Source organism: Staurois parvus, unplaced genomic scaffold, assembly GCF_062004578.1.
Source record: "Staurois parvus isolate SC_StPar_1 unplaced genomic scaffold, SC_StPar_1.0 ptg000779l, whole genome shotgun sequence".
Taxonomy (NCBI): domain Eukaryota; kingdom Metazoa; phylum Chordata; class Amphibia; order Anura; family Ranidae; genus Staurois; species Staurois parvus.
In genome coordinates this window covers 2,855,229-2,878,228 of record NW_028318575.1, presented here as the reverse complement: position 1 = coordinate 2,878,228, position 23,000 = coordinate 2,855,229, and the positions used below count along the sequence as shown (strand labels likewise).

Below are 23,000 nucleotides of genomic sequence, written 5' to 3'. Positions count from 1 at the left end.
TGTGATATTTCCTTTCACTTCCCGACCCTCAACAATAAATGAGGATAATCATCACAGTTGTCATTGGCACTGGTGTCCCCATTAGAAAATGTTTCCCTTACTTACTGTTTGGTGACAATTTTAGGATTTTCCCTCACATTTGTGAGGACAAGGACATACAGAGAGCTTGAATCTCCCCAACGGGGTCACAGACCACAATAAAAAATCAACAGTGGTTATAACTCTAACCCACTGTATATAAAAAAACAAAACCTTTTGACTTTAGATATGCTTTACAACTAATCTGAATCTAGTATTAACACAACAGGCTTGTCAAAGGGTGACAACGCTCACTTGCTCCAGCATTTCTGTGAAAGAGCGTTGTCATCCTAGGCTGCTCTCCTGGTCTGGACTACAAGCACATTTCCCTGACTTCTACATAGGGAGGAGGTTTCCTGTAGTTTACAGACAGGGTCATGGATAAAGGGGTAGCACCAGTCCTCCTGTATGGGGCCCAGGCCAGCAGGGGGTCCAGGCAGATGGGAAAAATCAGATGTGGGCATGGAGGGTGATCAGCATGGGAGGGGGGGGGCAGTTGCTGGAACCGATCCCCTGTATGGCTCTCTCTGCAGCAGCTGAAAGTTGGCTTCTTTTCCTCTCCCTCCTTTTGGTTTCAGCTGCTGCAGAGAGATCCATACAGGGGATCTGTTCCAGTAATTGCCCCCCTCCCCAACGCACCCATCACCCTCCCTGTGCACCATGTATTTCTCCCTGCTGGCCAGGCCCCCCTGTGCACTCCCACCCCCGCAGTGCTCCTGGCTTCCCTTCTCTCCTTTCCACCGGCAGCTGCCAGCACACAATAGAAAACTTCAAGATGGAGAATGGGGAAAGTAAATACGTCACATATATCAGCTCCTTTCCTGAATGAACACAATGAGTGATCACTACCGATCACTCACTGTGTTCATTCATAACTGAAGCCTAGTAAACTGTGTTTTGTTTTTTTTGGGGGGGGGGGGGGGGCTGTCAGGTTGGCTGTATGGGGGCCAATGGTTTCTAACAACAGCCCTGTTTACAGATATCTAAGGAGACTGAAGTTTCAGCTCAGAGTTTGGAAAGTCTAAAGGACACAAGAATTTTTGCAAGCTCAATATATTTTATGTACATCCAGAGAATGTACTGAAGAAATAAAACTAATTCTGCTGCAGACTCTACAACTAAGGACCTGGCAGCTGCAATGTATTACATTTTAGTTCTTGGGTTTAGATACACCCTGACATTTGGACAGCAAAACAAATGAATTGTAATACTTGTAATAGCCAGTAGAGGGTGAGCTACAGTGACATAAAATCACTAGGACATGGAATTCTTTTCATGAAGACAATAGGGATCTGTACTTTTAATAAAGAAGGTATCACCTAAATATTGTACTTCTGCTATTATTTTCTATAATACATGAACATGGACATTCTGTATGTATCAATTACATGCACACAATGTGCTTCACATTTCATGACTTGTGATAACAAAGTAAAAACAATTGATATATTTTTTAGGGACAAACAAGGCTTTCTTTTCATTAAACTGTCTTGCAAAAATGATTTTTTAGACAAAATTTAGACAAACAAAAACAAAATAAAAAAAAAATACTTTTTAACCAATGTTAGATAAAAAAAAATAGTATTGTTGTAGAATAAAACTATATGTTTTATTTTATAATTGATTGTGTTTAAGAATACACTACAATAATGATTCTGGTCAAAAGCATTGCAAAGCTATTTACAAATGTTTTTTTTCTTCAATTCTGTACTTTTTTAATTGTAAAGCTATAAAACAACCAAAAACAAAACAAAAAAAAAACAGAAAAAAAATTAAAAGGTTAACAAAATAAAAAAAAAACAAAAAACAGCAGGTAAATAGTAGTCTCAGGAAGAGGGGGAAGACGGAGTTAATTAGGGCTGATTAGGGTAAATCAGGGGTTAAATAGACAAATTATAATAAAAAAAAAAAGAGTAAAAAAGATTTTTTCTAACTTGTCATGCAAGTGGTCCCAAATGGAAGAAAAACATATTTGAAATATATTTTTTAAATATTCGTCAAACAGTCCTCAACTGTTTAAAATGTATCTAACACCCAATCATTTTTTTAGGCCCCTTTCAGATGGACGTTCCAATTAGGTCCGCCTAATCAGTGTTTCAGGTGGAGCTGATCAAAAGGTCCACTCATCCTTATGGACAGGCAGCTGTAAACGGACTTGTCTCCGGATCCGATCAGGCCCTTCAAAAAAAAAATGGGAGAAAATTCTATCCTCTTTCATTTAGCTGTTGTGTCCCTCCTCCAGCCTGTGACTGGACAGTGAAATGAAAAGCAGCACAAATATGAGCTAATCACTCTGCTCTCCCCTCCTATCAGCATGCTTTTAGCTTGCCAGGGAACTAATTGGCTTTTTCTACTGCTGTTTCCTCTTCCCAGTCTGAGCTCTACAGTACAGGGAAGGCAAAAAGCTGACACCAAGTCTAATTCAGATGCTTATATTGTTTACATTATTAATTACTATATATTTTATGAGGCATTAATAAATAGAGAACTGCAATAATGTTTCTCTTTTATACTGGTCCGGAGTTCACCTTTAAAGGGAAATTGTTAGGGGTTCTTTATTATAGTCTGGACTAAACAAAAATGTTAAAAATTGATAAAAATGTATTTTATTGTGAGCCAATTATGAAGGCTAAATGAAAGAAAAACAACTGAACAGTGTGAAAGGTCCCATAATGACAATTTTTTTTTGGACGTGTGTAGCACGTCCAGTGTCTTCAACTGGTTACAATGTATCTAACGCCCAATCATTTTTTTCAGGCCCCTTTCAGACGGGCATTTCAATTAGGTCCGCCTAATCATTTTTTCAGGTGGAGCTGATCAAAAGGTCCACTCATCCCTATGGAAAGGAAGCTGTAAACGGACTTGTGTTCGTTTACAGCCGCCTACCTCCGGATCTCATCAGTCCCTCTAAAAAAAAATGGGAAGAAATTCTGTCCTCTTTCATTTAGGTGGAGCGTAAGTCCTATTACTCCTGGTCGTCCATAAAGCAGAGCAGGCTCTATCCATTTGCTGCTTCTTAGCATACAGGCAGTGGCGTCTCTAGGCAGGTGCAGGGGGTGCCCGCTGCACCGGGTGACACCTATCGCACGCGGTGACACCGGACCCTCTCCAGGAGCTCCACGAAAAGGAAAGTTTTAAAGCAAGCTGACGATCCCTACAAGATGGATCGTATCTGCGGATTGAGCATAATGGATCGGAGACACTTGGTGTCACCCTCTGACGGTCCCCGCAGGACGGATCAGATCTGTGGATTGAGCATAATGGATCGGAGACACTTGGTGTCACCCTCTGACAATCCCCGCAGGATGGATTGGATCTGTGGATTGAGCATAATGGATCGGAGACACTTGGTGTCACCCTCTGACGATCCCCGCAGGATGGATCGGATCTGCGGATTGAGCATAATGGATCGGAGACACTTGGTGTCACCCCTCTGACGATCCCCGCAGGACGGATCGGATCTGCAGATTGAGCATAATGGATCTGAGTCCGATCCATTATGCTCCCCAATCCGCAGATCCCATCCATCTTGCGGGGATCGTCAGCTTGCAACCTATACAGGGTTAACTGATCTAGGTCAGGCTGTGCAAGATCAGGGACTTGTCTGTAATCAGGAAATGCGTGAACCTCCTCCATCTGACATCACATGTTGAAAGATCAGTTAACCCCGTATAGGTTGCAAGCCGACGATCCCCGCAGGATGGATTGGATCTGCGGATTGGGGAGCATAATGGATCGGACTCCGATCCATTATGCCCAGTCCACAGATCTGATCCATCCTGCGGGGATCATCAGAGGGGTGACACCAAGTGTTACCACACCGGGTGACACCAACCCTAGAGACGCCCCTGCATACAGGGATGCATCATCCGCCCGCTCAGCAGGTAATCAGCTCACAGATCCCCTGCTGATCGCAACACAATCCGCCCCTTGTGAAAGGGGCCCCAGTTTTGAATGGAAAGCGTAATCCTTTGAACAGGTATGACCAAACCAGGTGTCCCTGTTGCAAGATTTCCTCTCTCTCTCTGTCTCTGACTTGCTGCCTTTTCTAATGCACATGGTGAGAAGCTCACAGTGTGCAGTGAAATCAGAGTAAGTCATTCCAGTACAGGAGAAGAGTCGCTACACCTGTGCAAGACCAGGGGTGGACTGACAACTCATGGGGCCCCTGGGCAGTAGGGGATCACGAGGCCCCTGTGTCCTTGCCAAAACTCAAAAAAGCCTATGAAAAAGGTACCAGGGGCATCTCATGGGGCCCCCTACTGACCCCGGGCCCTCGGGCAGTGCCTGAGTTTCCAAATGGTCAGTCCGCCCCTGTGCAAGACTGAAGGAAAGGAGTTCCACTTTAAAATTTGAAGAGATATAAGAAACTGCCAGTGTGCCACCCAGGAATGAAACACTACTGTTCCCCAGGTTCACACCTAAGCGTTTTCCACAGCGTTTTGCAGAAACGCAGTACAGTCCATTTAACATGATTTCCTATGGGACACGTTTACATCTCTGCGTTTTCACCCGGTGCGTTTTTTGGAAAGGGTCAGGGACTTTTTTGAACATAAAGTTGCATCTTTGGCTCTATAGACGTCAATGGAAATGCAGTAGAAAATCTTGTATTGTGTTTTTGCTGAGTTTTGCGTTTTAAATCTGCCTAGCAACAAGAAAAATAAAATGTAAAAAAATGCAAAAACGCAGCGCAAAAACACAATGCACAAACGGCTCAAACGCAACCTGCATAGGTGTGAACCTTTGGGTGGATTTAGCTTGGAAAGTGATCCAGGGGATTAATCATCCAATCACAGGGCACAGGAAGCAGATGATTGTCACCTTCTTGGCACGTGGTTCCCCCGTATCCCGGCGCGCACTCGCACACGTTGGGTCTCGCACACTTCCCACGGTTCTTGCAGTCCGGGCGGCACACAGCTGCAGCACATCAAATGTAATTACAAGGAGGCGCATTACTCTCATATGTAAACATTTACTCGGACAAATGACTGTGTGCGGCCGCTTACCCGTCTGACAGTTGTATCCGGAATAGCCCGGCTTACATTTGCAAACATTTGGCGCTGTGCATTCCATATTTCTTCCGCACGGATGCCGGCAAATTGCTGGGTTGAGGACAGATAATGAATGGTGTCATTAAATCTGTTCTAACAGAAGTCAGATCCTTCTAAACAGGATTAAATAAAAAGCTACTTGAAAACATATTAATCCAAGTATCTGCTGTGCGCCATAAGAGGTTTTTACAATCTTTATAGTACAGCGACGCTCAAGAAGAAAAAAAAAAGACAAAACAAACAGACCATTGACAGATGAAATGGAAAAAAATGCTTTTGTGGCAATGATCACCTCAGTACTTCTTTTCTTCCACTAGATGTCCTCACTCTTCCGAGCTCAACAGCCAGAATGGTTCAACCCTCCTGAGCTGTTATGTCCCTCCCCCAGCCTGTGACTGGACAGTGAAAGTAGAAGCAGCGCAATGATGAACTCATCACTCCATCACTCTGCTCTCCTCTCCTCTCCTATCAACATCCAGATCTGATTAGGCCCTCTAAAAAAAATGGAAGAAATTCCATCCTCTTTCGTTTAGCTGTTGTGTCCCTCCCATAGCCTGTGACTGGACAGTGAAATGAAAAGCAGCACAATTATGAACTCATCACTCCATCACTCTGCTCTCCTCTCCTATCAGCATGCTTTTAGGCCCCTTTCAGATGGGTATTCCAATCAGTTTTTCAGGTGGGGCTGATGAAAAGGTCCACTCATCCCTATGGACAGGCAGCTGTAACAGACTCGTGTCCGTTTACACCCGCCTACCTCCGGATCTGATCAGGCCCTCTAAAAAAATGGAAGAAAATTCAGTTCTCTTTTGTTTAGCTGTTGTGTCCCTCCCACAGCCTGTGACTGCACAGTGAAATGAAAAGCAGCACAATGATGAACTCATCACTCCATCACTCTGCTCTCCTCTCCTATCAGCATGCTTTTAGCTAGCTGATTGGCTTCTTCTACTGTTGTTTCCTCTTCTCAGTCTGAGCTCTACTGTACAGGGACTGCAGGAAGCTGGCACCTTACAGGGCTTACACTGCTTACAATAATAAATGCTGTATATTTAATGATGCATGAAGAAATAGTGAACTGCAGTAATGTGTCTCCTTTATACTGGCCCAGAGTTCACCTTTAAAGGGAAATTGTTCAGGGTTCTTTATTATGGTCTGGACTAAAAAAAAATGTTAAACATTTATAAAATGTCTACTTTTTTTGTGAACTAATTATGAATTTATGAATAATAATAGTTTGTATTTTTCTTTTTTTTTTTTAGCCAGGAGATGGCGCTCTTGGCTCTTTATAGCCTGCTTAAAAAAAACCTGATGTTTAGGCCTAGCATCCTATATACACTATTACTCCATGTTTACTGAATGCTCCAGGTATTGATTATTCCTCGCCGAGATCACAGTACTTCCCCTGGCAATGCTTTTATCTGCTTTTCTCTCCAGAAGAATGGAGCCATATTTGTTCAGGCATCATCAAAGGTCTAATGCTTATACTAGGATGACACGGTCATGTAAATCCTGGTGTCTGTGCGGTCATTGGCTGTGCTGACAGATGTCTGACACAGATCAGCCCCTGCTACAGCCTGTCATCTTTTGATTTGCTAAAAAGGTGCACTGATGGAGGCTGAGGAAATTCTTCCTCCTGCCTGCAGCAGACTGGTACCATCATCTTCACTGAAGAAAAGTCAAAGGAGGTGAATTCAAAGGCAGCTTTTAAGGTTTTCTTACAAATTGTATTGTAGCCGTATATTGTGACATGTCAGGAATGTATCGACACAGACTTGTAAAGGTGGGCAAGCTGCAAGCACCTCCTCTTTAGATAACCCGCAGTGCTCTGGGAAGTCTTTATCTTGTATTAAATGTGTATTTGTAAAACACATACTGTATTAGGCTCAGCACAGAAGACAGGCACCACAAGGTGCTTCATCAAGCAGACCTAGATCTGGGGGGGGGGGGCCTGCAGATGTGGGCTGCTCCACCCCAGATTTTGGATGTACCCCTCAGGTCTCTGAGAGTGCATCTACTGTTCCAGGAAGCGGTCTGATGGGGACAGTTGATGTAAAGGGGCAATAATAGGGACATTTGATGTAAGGGGCACTCTGATGGGGACATTTGATGTACGGGGCCACTCTGATGGGGAAACTGATGTAAGGTGGCACTCTGCTGAAGACACCTGATGTAAAGGGGCAATCTGGGAAACTGATGTAAGGGTTGCACTCTGATGGGGACAGCTGATGTAAGGGATGGGACAACTTATGTAAGGGGGCACTCTGATGGGGAAACTGATGTAAGGGGTCACTCTGATGTAAGGAGGCACTCTGATGGGGACACCTGATGTAAAGGGGCATTCTTTTGGGAAAACTGATGTAAGGGGGCACTCTGATGGGGAAACTGATGTAAGGGGCACTCTGCTGAAGACACCTGATTGAAAGGGGCAATCTGATGGGGATACCCGATACCTGATGTAAAGGGGAAATCTGATTGGGAAGCTGATGTAAGGGGGCACTTTGATGGGGAAACTGATGTAAGGTGGCACTCTAATGGGGAAACTGATGTAAGGGGGCACTCTGCTAAAGACACCTCATATAAAGGGGCAATCTGATTGGGAAACTGACGTAAGGGATTGGACAACTTATGTAAGGGGGCACTCTGATGGGGAAACTGATGTAAGGAGGCACTCTGATGGGGACACTTGATGTAAAGGGGCATTCTGATGGGAAAACTGAGGCAAGGTGGCACTCTGCTGAAGACACCTGATGTAAAGGGGCAATCTGGGAAACTGATGTAAGGGTTGCACTCTGATGGGGACAGCTGATGTAAGGGGCACACTGATGGGGACAACTGATGTAAGGGATGGGACGACTTACAGTCAGGTCCATAAATATTGGGACATCGACACAATTCTAACATTTTTGGCTCTATACACCACCACAATGGATTTGAAATGAAACAAACAAGATGTACTTTAACTGAAGACTGTCAGCTTTAATTTGAGGGTATTTACATCCAAATCAGGTGAACGGTGTAGGAATTACAACAGTTTGCATATGTGCATCCCACTTGTTAAGGGACCAAAAGTAATGGGACAGAATAATAATCATAAATCAAACTTTCACTTTTTAATACTTGGTTGCAAATCCTTTGCAGTCAATTACAGCCTGAAGTCTGGAATGCATAGACATCACCAGACGCTGGGTTTCATCCCTGGTGATGCTCTGCCAGGCCTCTACTGCAACTGTCTTCAGTTCCTGCTTGTTCTTGGGGCATTTTCCCTTCAGTTTTGTCTTCAGCAAGTGAAATGCATGCTCAATCGGATTCAGATCAGGTGATTGACTTGGCCATTGCATAATATTACACTTCTTTCCCTTAAAAAACTCTTTGGTTGCTTTTGCAGTCTGCTTTGGGTCATTGTCCATCTGCACTGTGAAGCGTCCAATGAGTTGTGAAGCATTTGGCTGAATATGAGCAGATAATATTCCTGAAACACTTCAGAACTCATCCGGCTGCTTTTGTCAGCAGTCACATCATCAATAAATACAAGAGAACCAGTTCCATTGGCAGCCATACATGCCCACGCCATGACACTACCACCACCATGCTTCACTGATGAGGTGGTATGCTTAGGATCATGAGCAGTTCCTTTCCTTCTCCATACTCTTCTCTTCCCATCACTCTGGTACAAGTTGATCTCGGTCTCATCTGTCCATAGGATGTTGTTCCAGAACTGTGAAGGCTTTTTTAGATGTTGTTTGGAAAACTCTAATCTGGCCTTCCTGTTTTTGAGGCTCACCAATGGTTTCCATCTTGTGGTGAACCCTCTGTATTCACTCTGGTGAAGTCTTCTCTTGATTGGTGACTTTGACACACATACACCTACCTCCTGGAGAGTGTTCTTGATCTGGCGAACTGTTGTGAAGGGTGTTTTCTTCACCAAGGAAAGAATTCTTCGATCATCCACCACAGTTGTTTTCCGTGGTCTTCCGGGTCTTTTGGTGTTGCTGAGCTCACCGGTGCGTTCCTTCTTTTTAAGAATGTTCCAAACAGTTCTTTTGGCCACGGCTAATGTTTTTGCTATCTCTCGGATGGGTTTGTTTTGTTTTTTCAGCCTAATGATGGCTTGCTTCACTGATAGTGACAGCTCTTTGGATCTCATCTTGAGAGTTGACAGCAACAGATTCCAAATGCAAACAGCACACTTGAAATGAACTCTGGACCTTTTATCTGCTCATTGTAATTGGGATAATGAGGGAATAACAGACACCTGGCCATGGAATAGCTGAGAAGCCAATTGTCCCATTACTTTTGGTCCCTTAAAAAGTGGGAGGCACATATGCAAACTGTTGTAATTCCTACACCGTTCACCTGATTTGGATGTAAATACCCTCAAATTAAAGCAGACAGTCTACAGTTAAAGCACATCTTGTTCGTTTCATTTCAAATCCATTGTGGTGGTGTATAGAGCCAAAAATGTTAGAATTGTGTCGATGTCCCAATATTTATGCACCTGACTGTATGTAAGGGGGCACTCTGATGGGGAAACTGATGTAAGGGGGCACTCTGATGTAAGGAGGCACTCTTATGGGGACACCTGATGTAAAGGAGCATTCTGATGGGGAAACTGATGTAAGGTGGCACTCTAATGGGGAAACTGATTGGGAAGCTGATGTAAGGGGGCACTTTGATGGAGAAACTTATGTAAGGGGGCTCTCTGATGGGGAAACTGATGTAAGGGGGCACTCTGCTAAAGATACCTGATGTAAAGGGGCAATCTGATTGGGAAACTGATGTAAGGGGGCACTTTGATGGGGACACCTGATGTAAGGGGGCTCTCTGATAGGGACACCTGATGTAAGGGTGCACTCTGATAGGGAAACTGATGTAAGGGGGCACTCGGATGGGAAAACTGATGTAAGGGGGCACTCTGCTGAAGACACCTGATATAAAGGGGCAATCTGATTGGGAAACCGATGTAAAGGGGACTGTGATGGGGACGCCTGATGTAAATGGGCACTCTGATGGGGAAACTGATGTAAGGTGGAACTCTGATGGGGACACCTGATGTACAGGGGCACTCTGTTGGGAAAACTAATGTAAAGGGGAACTCTGATGGGCAAACTAATGTAAGGGGGACTGTTATGGGGACGCCTGATGTAAAGGGGCACTCTGATGGGAAAACTGATGTAAAGGGACAATCTGATTGGGAAACTGATGTAAGGGGGAACTCTGATGGGAGAACTGATGCAAGGGGGCACTCTGCTGAAGGCACCTGATATAAAGGGGCAATCTGATTGGGAAACTGATGTAAGTGGTACACTTATGAGGACAGCTGATGTAAAGGATGGGGAGGGACGACTGATTTAAGGGAGCACTCTGATACGGAAAACTGATGTAAGAAGGCACTCTTATATGGGACAATTGATGTAAAGGGAAGACTCTGATGGGGAAGCTGATGTAGGGGGGTCTCTGATAGGGACACTTGATATAAGGGGACACAGGTTCTGTTTTTTTGTCCTAATCTAATGACAGCCTAATACATACTACTATTCCCTGTTCCCTCCTGCACCATCTCTGCACAACCTTCCAGATGTTACTTCCAGGTTGTGACTACATTGTACAGAAGCTCACCGAGTGAACAGAGAATACTGGTTCCCAGCATTTTTGTCACACTGTTGACATTATACCCTCTGATTTTTTTTACTGCATCCCCAAATCAGATCTGGCCCTGTCGTCAAACCTTTAAAACTCTATAAAACTGTATAGGGTTGCTCATGCTGTATCATTGTCTACCACTGGCATCCTCTTAAAGGGTCTGTCCACACAAAAGTGATATTTCACCTGCTATGGCCTTTTGAGGAGCTCACACTCTATCTGTTGGATTTCATATGTGGATAATGTAACAGGAAAAGCTGGAACACAAAAAGCTCAACAATAACTCTCAAAACTCCCAGGTGGACAAAAATAGAGTCAACTATTTTGGCAAGGGGATCTCGCTGCTGGAATAATCAAGACATTTTCAAAGCCTGGGGCTGACTCAGGCTCCACTTGTAACTAAAATATCACTTTGCTGAGGACTTATTTTTTACGTTTATGATTATTTCATGAGCCAATGGCTTAAGGACAGCCTGAGGACCACAATATGTATACTTATACAGCTAATTGTATACCTTTGCAATTGACTCCATCACCAAAATAGCCATAAGGACACCTTGCACATTTATACCCTCCATCTTTGTTAGGTTCACAGGCAACGTCCCGGAAACAAGGAGAATCTGCACAGGTTAGCCTCTCTGGAGCCACTGTCCCTGGACTCTTTAATTCCCCTTTCTCTTCAGTCAAGTTCCGCAGAGGTGGAGAAATGTCTATATGGAAGCTGTGCCCAGATTTTGTATCAGTAACAGTGTTGGATGATGATCCTTCAGCAGTCTGTTTGAGCGTGTACTCCTTTGATGTCCTCTCTTGAACCTTTGCCTGATATCTGGAGATGTTGGTAATGGTTTGTGCAGTTGGAAGCCCATTGCTGTAAGGTCCTTTGTAATTGGTCTTGGCCAAGTGACTGGTAAAAAAGCCATTCCGAGAGAGGTATGAAGGCGTTCTCCGACCGTTCAGCATCTTGGAGTAGGTGGATCTTCTTGTATCGCCAATTGTTAGAAGAGATGGCACATTCCGAGTGGTCTGCACAATAAGGGATTCAGAACTTCTGCTCGGTGTTGCTGGGCTGGGATTACCGGGGGGCAATAAAGGTTCATTGGCTGATTTTGTTGGGAAACCTAAAATTACAAAAATTTTACCACAGTAGTAAATATTTTATGACCTTAGTGTTAGTATCTTTCTTGCCCAAACTGTCTTCCATAGAAGCCATGGTATAGTTACCTAGAAGGTTTAATCAATCAGAAAACCTGTGTAAATGTAGCACTACCCCCTTAGGAGTCGCTGAAGATTTTGGGTCTCCCCCTATAGTCCTGCACAGAGAGACTGCTGCTGAGTAGACTCTCTCACACTTAAAGGCTGCCCTGACCCCATACCAAGCCTCCTGCTTGGGGATTGGCTAGAGACCTCTAAGTGTGCAGGCCAGTCCCTCCTCACCCCACTCACTGCTTTTAGAATCTTCTCCAAGTTTCTAGAGCAGGGGGAGGTATCAGGGAACTGACCTGCAGAGTTCATCCCTGACCTAAATTTGCCCCATCTGACTCATGCCCAGGCTGCTACTCAGCCTTCCGAACTGAAAAAAGCTAGCTAGCTCCCCCTAGCTAATTAGAGGGGTACTACATAAAAGATAATTATTCCTGCATTTAAAGGCTATATATGCTGTCTACAGGCTATATTTGTGCAACAAACCAAAGGATCAGAATGGACAACTAGCATCAAAGCTGAAGTTTACTTTGCTTATATTCCCCCGTTCCTTCAATCCCTACTGCTGAGACTACTGCTGTACGTGCTTCAGTTCGGAGCGTTGCATACACAGACTGTGCGAGAGGGATGGCAGTGAAACAGTGAGGCCAGGTGACATATTTAAAAGGAAGTGCCGAGGAGGATGTTTATTAAAAAATATATATATATATACAGTTGTGCTCAAAAGTTCGCATTGCCTGGCAGAAATTGTGAAATTTTGGCATTGCTATTGAAAATATGACTGATCATGCCAAAAAATGCTCTTTTATTGAAGGATGATGATCATATGAAGCCATTTATTATCAAATAGTTGTTTGGCTCCTTTTTAAATCATAATGATAACAGAAATTACCCAAATGGCCCGGATCAAAAGTTTCCCTCCCCTGGAATGTTTGGCCTTGGTACAGACACACAAGGTGACACACATGGGCTAAAATTCCAATTAGAGGTTAATGTCCCACATCTGTCTTTTTCCAGAGCAGCCTGTATTTCTTTTGAGGTTGCCTGTGGGTTTTTCATTGAATCCCAGACAATTCTTCTGCCAGTTGTGGCTGCAATCTTTCTTGGTCTACCTGACCTTGGCTTAGTATCAAGAGATTCCCGAACTTTCCACTTCTTAATAGGTGATTTAACAGTACTGATTGGCATATTCAAGGCTTTGGAAATCTTTTTATGTCCTTTTCCATCTTTATAAAGTTCCATTGCCTTGTAACGCAGAACTTTTGACAGTTCTTTTCTGATCCCCATGGCTCAGTATCTAGCCTAGTCAGTGCTTCCACATAAGAGCTAACAAACTCATTGACTATTTATACACTGACACTAATTGCAATTTAAAAAGCCACAGATGTGGGACATTGACCTCTAATTGGCATTTTAACCCATGTGTGTCACCTTGTGTGTCTGTACCAAGGCCGAACATTCCAGGGGCGGAGACTTCTGATCCGGGGGGCGGATACTTCTGATCTGGGGCGGAGACTTCTGATCCGGGGGGCGGAGACTTCTGATATGGGCCATTTGGGTGATTTCTGTTATCATTATGATTTAAAAAGGAGCCAAACAACTATTTGATAAGAAATGACTTCATATGATCATCATCCTTCAATAAAAGAGCATTGTTTGGCATGATCAGTCATATTTTCTATATCAATGCCAAAATTTCACAATTTCTGCCAGGGTATGTAAACTTTTGAGCACAACTGTGTATATATATATTTATATTTAATATTACTATTTTATTGAAAAAAAAACAAAAAACAACAAATTCTTGTAAACACATCCAAGTTGAACAGCACAGCTCCAGGTGTCCCCACAAGAACCCTTCTGTACTCACAATCCATGACAGCAGTAATCACGAACCCCATACTAATATCATCTCCTTCATTTGTTGATATACAAGTGGTATGACCACATACAAAACATCCCTTCCCAGAGGTTGCCCCTCCTGAACACATTTTGCCAAAAAAGGTGTATCCTTGCGACTAAGCCTTTTTACGGAGAAACGTGTTAAGGAGGGGCAGTCCTGGACGGCGAGTTTTTGTATGTGGTGATGCTGCTTTCAGATCAATAAAGACGTATGAAGGAGTTGATAATAGTGTGCGGTTCGTGATTACTAGTGCAGGAAATTCATGTACGTTATATTATTAGTATCTGATTTAAGAAGAAAATGAACTTTAATACCAATTTATAGAGTCAGTTCACCAAGAAAGGAAATGTTTAGCTGACTCTGAGATTTTTTTTTTCTCCAAAAGCTTTCTTTTTGGCAGCTGCGGTTATTTATTTATTAATTAGGAAAAAAATGACTTTACCCCTTTAAGAACATAGTGCCATAGATCCTAGCCAAGCAGTGGAACCGATATCCTTTCCTCTGTACACAAGTCTATATAAAATAAATAGTTGTTCCACTTCTCTGATTTATACATAACTGAGCGTCAATATAAAGAATGTAGAAAAATATCTCCTGTCAATGGCAGCACAATAATTCATTATCCCTTTCAGGAAATTAACACTTGTTTATTATTCCTTTATTGCGCCGCTCAATTAACAGAGCAAATGTTCCATGGAGAGGGGTACAGGAGCGGCTAACGTAACAGCATTCAGTCTAATGCAATAGCATTCAGTGTTACAAACAGTAACATCTTATGTATCGTTTCTTGCGCATATGCAGGAATTTGCCTCTTAAAGGCCAACACCACCTACAAATGTCTTTTCAGGATATCAAATAGTAGTTGGTCACATATAACTGGACTTGTGTAATGTTCAATATAAGACACACAAAAAAAAAGAAAAAGGTACAGACACCCAATCACATGTCCTGTGCTTCTCCCCGCCAATCCCGACCCTCCCCACAAAAAAGTCACTCAGAACCCCAAAGCCACCCCACACCCCAAATCTACCCGGTTAACTGTCCCACGCCCCACTGAGCATGCTTGCTGGCTCCACAGGGAATCCCAGGGTGAGGTTATCTGGGTATCCTATATCCATACACCCATTGTGGTATATACTACTCATTGGTGACCCAGCATACCTCTTCCTTGGACATATTATTTTGGCTTAGGTGTGATCCAGGAAGGATGAGGGGTGGTGGGGGCCCTGTAGGGGTGGTGGTGTGAGGGTGTGCTTCAGGAAGGATGAGGGGTGGTGGGGGCCCTGTAGGGGTGCTGGTGTGAGGGTGTGCTTCAGGAAGGATAAGGGGTGGTGGGGGTCCAGTAGGGGTGGTGGTGTGAGGGTGTGCTTCAGCTCCCAATGGAGGACAGTTTTTCTGGGTGGGTTTGGGATGTGGAGGTCACTCTGGGGTTCCAGGGGGACTGGCAGGGAGGGGAGGCATGTGATGCTATACTGTATGGTTTTTATATAATAAACATTGACTTTAGGCAGTAGCTGATTGGGTGTCTGTATCTTTTTCTTTCTTTTTTCTTGTGTCTTATGTCAATTTGGTGACACCCAACTTGTATTGTGGAAGACACTACCAGCTTCTGTTGTAATATTGGTTGGACTCCCAGGACCATGATTTTTTTTCTAGTGATGTTGAATATACACTCACCGGCCACTTTATTAGGTACACCTTGCTGTTGCCAAGAAAATCTCCCCCACACCATGACACCACCAGCCTGAACCGTTGATACAAGGCAGGATGGATCCATGCTTTCATGTTGTTTACGCCAAATTCTAACCCTACCATCAGCATGTCGCAGCAACCAATCTGCCCAGTCTCCTCTGACCTCTGACATCAACAAGGCATTTTTGTTCACACAACTGCTTCTCACTGGATATTTTCTCTTTCTCAGACCATACTCTGTAATCCCTAAAGATGGTTGTGTGTGAAAATCCCAGTAGATCAGCAGTTTTTTTTTAAATACTCAGACCAGCCCGTCTGGCACCAACAACCATGCCACATTTAAAGTCACTTAAATCCCCTTTCTTCCCCATTCTGATGCTCAGCTTGAACTTCAGCAAGTCTTTTTACCACATCTACATGCCTAAATGCATTGAGTTGTTGCCATGTGATTGGCTGATTAGCAATTTGCGTTACCAAGCAATTGAACAGGAGTACCTAGTAAGGTGGCTGGTGAGTGTATTTTGTAGCTTATCTAAGTTTTTGGTTCTGACTAGGGAGGAGCTCAGGCGTGTTTGGATTCAATTCTAAACCTGACTGATATATCCCGCCAGGAAGCTGTCATGGCCAATCATAAGCCACCGAGGCATTCCCCATCCCACACCCTCACATATACATGCCTCTTGTATGCATGCAGCTTTGTAGCTGGAAATGCCCTGGCCACTTAGGATTGACTGTGCACCGTGACAGATTTGTGGCAAGCTCACTCAGGAAGATTCAGACTTAGATCCAAACATGTTCTTCCTTAGTACTGAGTAGTGATGAGCTAAGCTGAACACACTTCAGCCCAGACCTGCAAAAAGCTGTCATGTGATAGCAGGCCCTCAACCCATACAGCTGTGGAAGAAGAATTGCCCATTCTACAGCCACACGTGACAAAGGGATGAAGATGTTGGTGACATCATTGACCTAATATGGCCACATATGGATAATGACATCAGCCACCATTTTGCTGGGCTGGTGGTCTGCTACCTGTGCGACAGCTTCTCGTTTGTTTGGGCTATACAGGGTTTGGCTTAACCTTAGCTCATCACTAGTTTTCAGCATCAGGAAATCCTGAATCCAATCACTGAGGAAAGTGTCAAGGCAGATGTTCATTGGCCAATATCAGAATGGGAGGTAGTAAAGTTGTAGAACCAATTGTTCCAGTTACATAATCCCATGCCTGGTATCAAAAGTCTGCAAAGGTGTTAATCCTTTGATTTACTTGGATGAAGGTATAAATTGTTGTCAAAACACCAGGTTAGAGATGTAATCTTCTTACACCTCTCCCCTTTATGTAAAAACGGACTTTATTATAGAGATTCAGTAATAGTTCTGCATTTTATTACCTTGTTGTCTTCCATTCGTTCTACTAGCGCTGTGCCTATAACCTTCTGTGAATGTGGCCGATGACTGAGTGGTTGATGGTTGGGGAGTTGGTAATATCTGCACTGTACATAGAAAAATAAATTACATAAGACTTCTTGACCTATTCTTGTACAAAGTAAATACAAGATGCATGGGGTCCTCTTCTTTGGTGCTTCCTCCTGATGCAGAGATCAGTGCTGGCTTGAAGGCATCAGCACCATTCCCTGCATTATTGTATGTCTATATAAAAAGATGAGAGCGCCATAACTCAGGGATTTACTCCAGTGAATGTTTATTATTCACAATGAAAGGTCAGGAAGTATATCCAACATGTTTCAGGGCTCGCCAATCCCCCTTCATCAGGGCTTGTTTGCTTATACAATGATGGATAATATTGAACAGATAAATATGGGAATGAAGATTAGGTAATTCCAGCATGGGTTTCCTGTCTGACAACCAACGCACACAACACAAGCCCTGATGAAGGGGGATGTGTAAACCCACAAAATGCTTTGGCTTTACTTTTGTTGTGAATAAAAAGTATTCACTGGACTAAATTGCGAGTTGAGGCACTTTCCTCCTATAGAGCCTTTCAGACTGCTCTGGGGATCTCCAAGATCACTAAATGCTATGAAAAAACAAAAAGAGGGCGCACCTGCCTAGTGCATTATTGTTTAAAAATATTTATTGAAAGAATAAAAAAGTAGGTATCATACTCACAATAGACATATAAAACACAGGCATATCACAATGGTCAAAGGTGTTCAATCCATATAGCATCCACAACGAGTCCACAACGATGGAACCATGAATGACCAACTGGCTGGCATGTTTTGAGGACTCAGCCTCTTCCTCAGAGGTTGGCTACATGTATTGAACACCTTTGTCCATTGTGACATGCCTGTGTTTTATATGTCCATTGTGAGTATGATACCTACTTTTTTATTCTTTCAATAAATATTTTTAAACGATAATGCACTAGGCAGGTTCGCCCTCTTTTTGTTTTTTCATTTGCATTTAGTGATCTTGGAGATCCATTCACATGCATGTGAGATGGGGAAACAGCTCTCATTGTTTGAACACTGTTTGTGTGGAAGTAAATTAATGTTTTGACTGACATTCTGCGGTTTAGCCACAAGATGTCACTGTTTTTCTAACACAGGCTCAGACTGCATAGATATTTGTATATTCATGAAGAGGTGGGGTTTTTGCACTCAGAGTTGGAGTTTAGTGAACAGGAAGGAGAGACTGCAGCCATGTTTTGGACAATGCTGAATGAAAGGGCCGTGTGAGCTGATGAGATTACTTCCAGGAAGCTGATGAGATTGCTGCCAGGAATGCTGATGAGGTTGCTGCCAGGAAGCTGATGAAAGCAGAGGAACTAAGCAACATATACGGCAAGACCGCATGTTTGTTGGAGAGACATTTGTTCTGTTCAGAGTCACCAGCAGATCCAAAGCAGACCCGGGTCGGTAAGATCGTGCACGCACCTCATTTCAGTGTTGGGGCCTTGAGACTGAGTCCAGACCTATAGTTAGTTAGTTAGGGTCTCTGTGTCAGGCCACAAGTGTTGTTACTGATTATTGGAAGGACTCCACAACTTAAAGGGACATTTCACATTGGAGAGCTGATAAAATCCTACAAACTCAAGCCAGACTGGCGTTTTGCTCAGAAGGAATACTCAGGCACGTGCTACAGGACCAGTTATGGGAGAGGGAATACTGTAGATTTGTGTAAGTTTGTAAGCTGTTGTGCTGCACCGCAGGCTAGCCCATACCATACACCCATACACTGATTCCTGCTCTTTTAGGGTAATAACGGGTAAGGTGTGGCAGCTTAGTTGTGCCCCCCAGTAGGTAAATTACTACACCTTCTACCTTCATCCATCAAAAGGCACCGTGCTGTGCAGCACAAGGGTCTCAGCCTTTGGGCTGGGTGTATGTAAATTTATTGCATGTTTCCAGCATTTGTGGTTGTGTTTATTTGCCACATCTAAGTAAAATTCTGTTGTGGCAAAAGCTGGTGTTGGGGTTGCTTTCCTCGTTGGTGACTTCACTGTATCCTGGTGAGCCCACCCCACTACATGGCTTACATGCATATCTGGGTACAGCCCCTACCAACACCTTTTTTACTTGCATTACTGTATGTCTGCATCAAAGGATTTTCACGGCTTTTCACAGAGTGGTGAACCTCCGCCCATTTTTCCTTCTTAGACACTGACTCTCTAAGATGCTCTTTGTATACCCAACAATGTTACTGACCTGTTGCCAATTAACCTAAACTGGTTGCAAAATGTTCCTCCAGCTCTTCCTTGTTAGTACCACCTACTTTGCCAGCATTTTGCTGTCCTGTTCCAACTTTTTTGAGATATTGCTGCCATCAATAGTTTTTAAGCACACCACATAGCAAAACTGCTTTAGCAGTAAGTTGTATTAGGATATGTACATAAAATCATGCAGCAGGTACTGATAACCAAGTATGTCATCTGACATCAATCAAAGATATACACTCCAATATTGAATCACAGCAAAAAACATGCATGCATATAGGTACAATGAGCTACACCTAAAAGAGCTGATGTTCAGAAATACATACAGGAATTCAGTACCCAGAATACAGTGAAGAAAAGAAAAGCTGAGCCAGAAGAGGCCCTGTGATGGACGTAAAGGACCCAAGGATCAGTGGAAAAGGCCCCAGTTGGGGGTTTGGGGGCCCTTTTTTGGTTTCTTGCACCGGGACCCTGAAGATTCTACTTACGCCTCTGGAATTGGGATTGTACTTTGTTAGATTTTTGTTGCCCTTGTCTAACTTTTTTTGAGATGTGTTGCTGCCATCAATTTTAAAATGAACTTATTTTTTTCTTAAAATTGTAATTTTTTTTCATTATAGCCATTTAATATGTTTTCTATTGTGAATAAAAAATATTAGTTTATGTTTTCTGGAATTGGGGTTGTATGGTAATGTTGGAAGATTAAGTAATTTCAGCATGGTTACTTGTATGCTTGTACAATGATGTATGGTATTGAACGGACAAATATGGGAAATGAAGACTAGGTAATTCCAGCATGGGTTGCCTATCTGATAGCCAACCAGCAATATACAAGCCCTGATGATGAAGGGGGATTTGTGAGCCCTCAAAATAATTGAACATCCTTTCCAACCTTTTGTTTCACTTTTCATAATCTTTCACTGGACTAAACCTTGAGTTGTGGTGCTCTCATCCTGTTATGTGGACTTTCAGACTGTCCTAGAGGTCTACAGGAGCACCCCACCTAACAGAAAGCAGCCTCCAAGGACTGGAATTGTTACCTATTCTATGTTTCATCCCTAAGATCAGTGCTAGCTGCAGAAATGTCATTCCCATTCACTTGCTTTGAAAATCCTTGTCCGTCAGCAGTGTGACTTTTGCTTAAATTACTACATTTGAACATATCACCAAATAGTGGTTTTAAATTCTCCCAGATAACCAGTTCCTCTCAAGCAGGGGCGGACTGACAACTCATGGGGCCCCTGGGCAATAGGGGATCATGGGGCCCCTGTGCCCTTGCCAACACCCAAAAAAGCCTATGAAAAAGGGGCATCTCATGGGGCCCCCTACTGACCCCGGGCCCTCGGGCAGTGCCGGAGTGTTCGAATGGTCAGTCCGCCCCTGCTCTAAAGCACATTTGTATGAACACAAAATCCTTGTACTTGAGCCCTTTCCCACAGCAAAGACTTGCAGAGATAAAAAGTCTTATGCTCCACCAACAAGGCTAGCCCTTGAGACAGCCCTACTGACGAAACGCGTTGGTGAAGCCTGTGCATAGTTTAGACAATCCCTGAAATTCCTACTCTTTAAAGAAGCTTATCTTGCTTCTAACTAATGCACTGTGCTTTAATTTCTTCATCACCTCCTCCCCCACAGCTATTACCCTTTGTATCACTTGACCCTCCCTTTTAGATTGTAAGCTCTACCGAGCCGGGCCCTCTGTGTCCTCTTGTACCAAATTGTATTGTAACTGTAATGTCTGCCTTCATTTTGTAAAGCGCTGAGCAAACTGTTGGCGCTATTTAACCATTTGAGGACCGTAAGATTTTGGAACGCCAAAAGAATCAATGTTTTTGTTTTTAAAGTTTGTACACTTCAGTTGCTGTAACTAAGCCATTTCATGAAATAATTGGCAAAAAGCTAGATCCATTTGTTGTTTGTTGATAACAACTAATATTTTGACTCAAACCAAAAAAAAAAAAAAAAAAAAAGAGTTTTAAGTTCTTAATCAGATGATACATGCAATTAAAAACCTGGGACAAATACGTCCCTTGGTCCTCAAAGGGATAAATCCTGTATAATAATAATAGCGTATGTCAAACTGTGGCAGCAGAACAGTAAGAGAGCCACAGACCAATGCTAAACACGGCCAGTAAGTTGTGTACTCAAAGCGCTGAAAGCACTCCTTGAGTGTAAGTTATTTGTAATTTAAAAAAAAAAAAAAATTAAATGGAATGGTGATTTTGTTTTTTCTCTCTGTGGACTATAGAATCCCCCATCCCCTTGTATGTTACAGAGATGAGGAGAGGGGAAGGAGTTTTATAGTCCTAACATAGTTCCTGCTCTACTGCACAGTACAGTGAGCATAAGGACAGGAGGTTCATTACTTGCCAGGTGGAAATAACAGAAAAAAAAGCATAAAAACAAATGCAATCATAATAAATATTTAATATATTAAATTCTTGGGTTTACATGTATTTTATTCTAAACTCCAAATGGGTCACTATGGTTGTGGGGTATTATTATTATTATACAGTATTTATAAAGCGCCGATAGTTCGCTCAGCGCTGTACATTACAAAGGGGGACAGAACATGTGACAGAACAATACCAATACAATGCAAAACATGAGGGGATTGAGGGCCCTGCTCCTTGGAGCTTACAATCTAGGAGGGAGGGGATGGTGGCACAGGAGGAGATAGCTGTGGGGGATGGAGTGGTAGGAAGAGTGGAGGAGGTCGGCAAGTTAGCAGGGGGTGGGGTAGGCTTCCCTGAAGAGGTGCGCCTAAAGGAGAGGAGAGTAGGTGATAATCTGATGGGTTGGGGCAGGGAGTTCCAGAGGATGGGTGACACCCTGGAGAAGTCCTGGAGGCAGGCATGGGAGGAGGAGACCAGGGAAATAGAGAGAAGGAGGTCTTGTGAGGAGCGGAGTGTGCGTGTTGGGTGGTACTTGGATATTAGGTCGGTGATGTAGTTTGGGGCAGTATGGTGGACAGCTTTGTACGTCAGTGTTAGGATTTTGAATTTGATCCGTTGCGCAATCGGAAGCCAGTGGAGGGATTGGCAGAGGGGGGTGGTGGAGATGGAGCGGTTGGAAAGGTGAATGAGTCTGGCCGCCGTATTCAGGATGGACTGAAGCGGGGATAGCCAGTGGCGAGGCAGGCCAGTGAGGGAGGAGTTGCAGTAGTCGAGTAAGAGTGGAACATATAAAATATCATCTTACCACATATCTTTCCATCTCCTTCATAGCCCTGTGGGCACGGACCACACTTGTAGGAACCCAGGGTGTTTGTACAGAGGATGCTGGGATAGCAAGGAACAGATAGACACTCATCAACATCTTCCTCACAAGATTTCCCTAGAAAGAGATAAATATTCAAATTATTCACCATCATTTATTTACCTAGAAGAGTTTGTGGTGTGAAGGCAAAGACTAGTAAGCTAGCATAGCTTTCAGAGTTGCTGACAGACTCTCATCCTTTCTTCTTCAGGTGAACTTAAAGTAGAACTTCACTCTCTCATCCAGCAATATGGAAAGCACAGTGGCTAAATGGTTAGCACATCCACCTGGTAGTACTAAGGTTGTTGGTTCAAATCCCACCCATGGCACCACCTGCCTGGAGTTTGCATGTTCTCCCTGTGCCTGTGTGGATTTCCTCACTCCAAAGACATGCTGGGAGGGTAATTGGATCCTGTCTAAATTGGCCCTAGTATGTGTATATATGAATGCAAGTTAGGGAACTTAGATTGTACACCTCTTGAGGGCTGATGTGAATGTACAA

General features: G+C 43.4%; 1 protein-coding gene across 2 annotated transcripts in view; it reads right to left on the bottom strand.

The window, feature by feature from the left end:
• VWDE (von Willebrand factor D and EGF domains) overlaps nucleotides 1–23,000 on the bottom strand; it is a 177,562-nt gene that overhangs the window by 21,474 nt on the left and 133,088 nt on the right. The window contains exons 19-23 of one of the 2 annotated variants that reach the window (XM_089654581.1): nucleotides 22,442–22,576; nucleotides 16,953–17,054; nucleotides 11,285–11,887; nucleotides 5,085–5,180; nucleotides 4,900–4,995 (exon numbers count right to left, since the gene is read on the bottom strand). In XM_089654581.1, the coding sequence (XP_089510707.1) occupies nucleotides 4,900–4,995; nucleotides 5,085–5,180; nucleotides 11,285–11,887; nucleotides 16,953–17,054; nucleotides 22,442–22,576 (1,032 nt within the window). The remainder of the gene's footprint in view (nucleotides 1–4,899; nucleotides 4,996–5,084; nucleotides 5,181–11,284; nucleotides 11,888–16,952; nucleotides 17,055–22,441; nucleotides 22,577–23,000) is intronic. The other variant, XM_089654582.1, reaches the window with a different exon arrangement.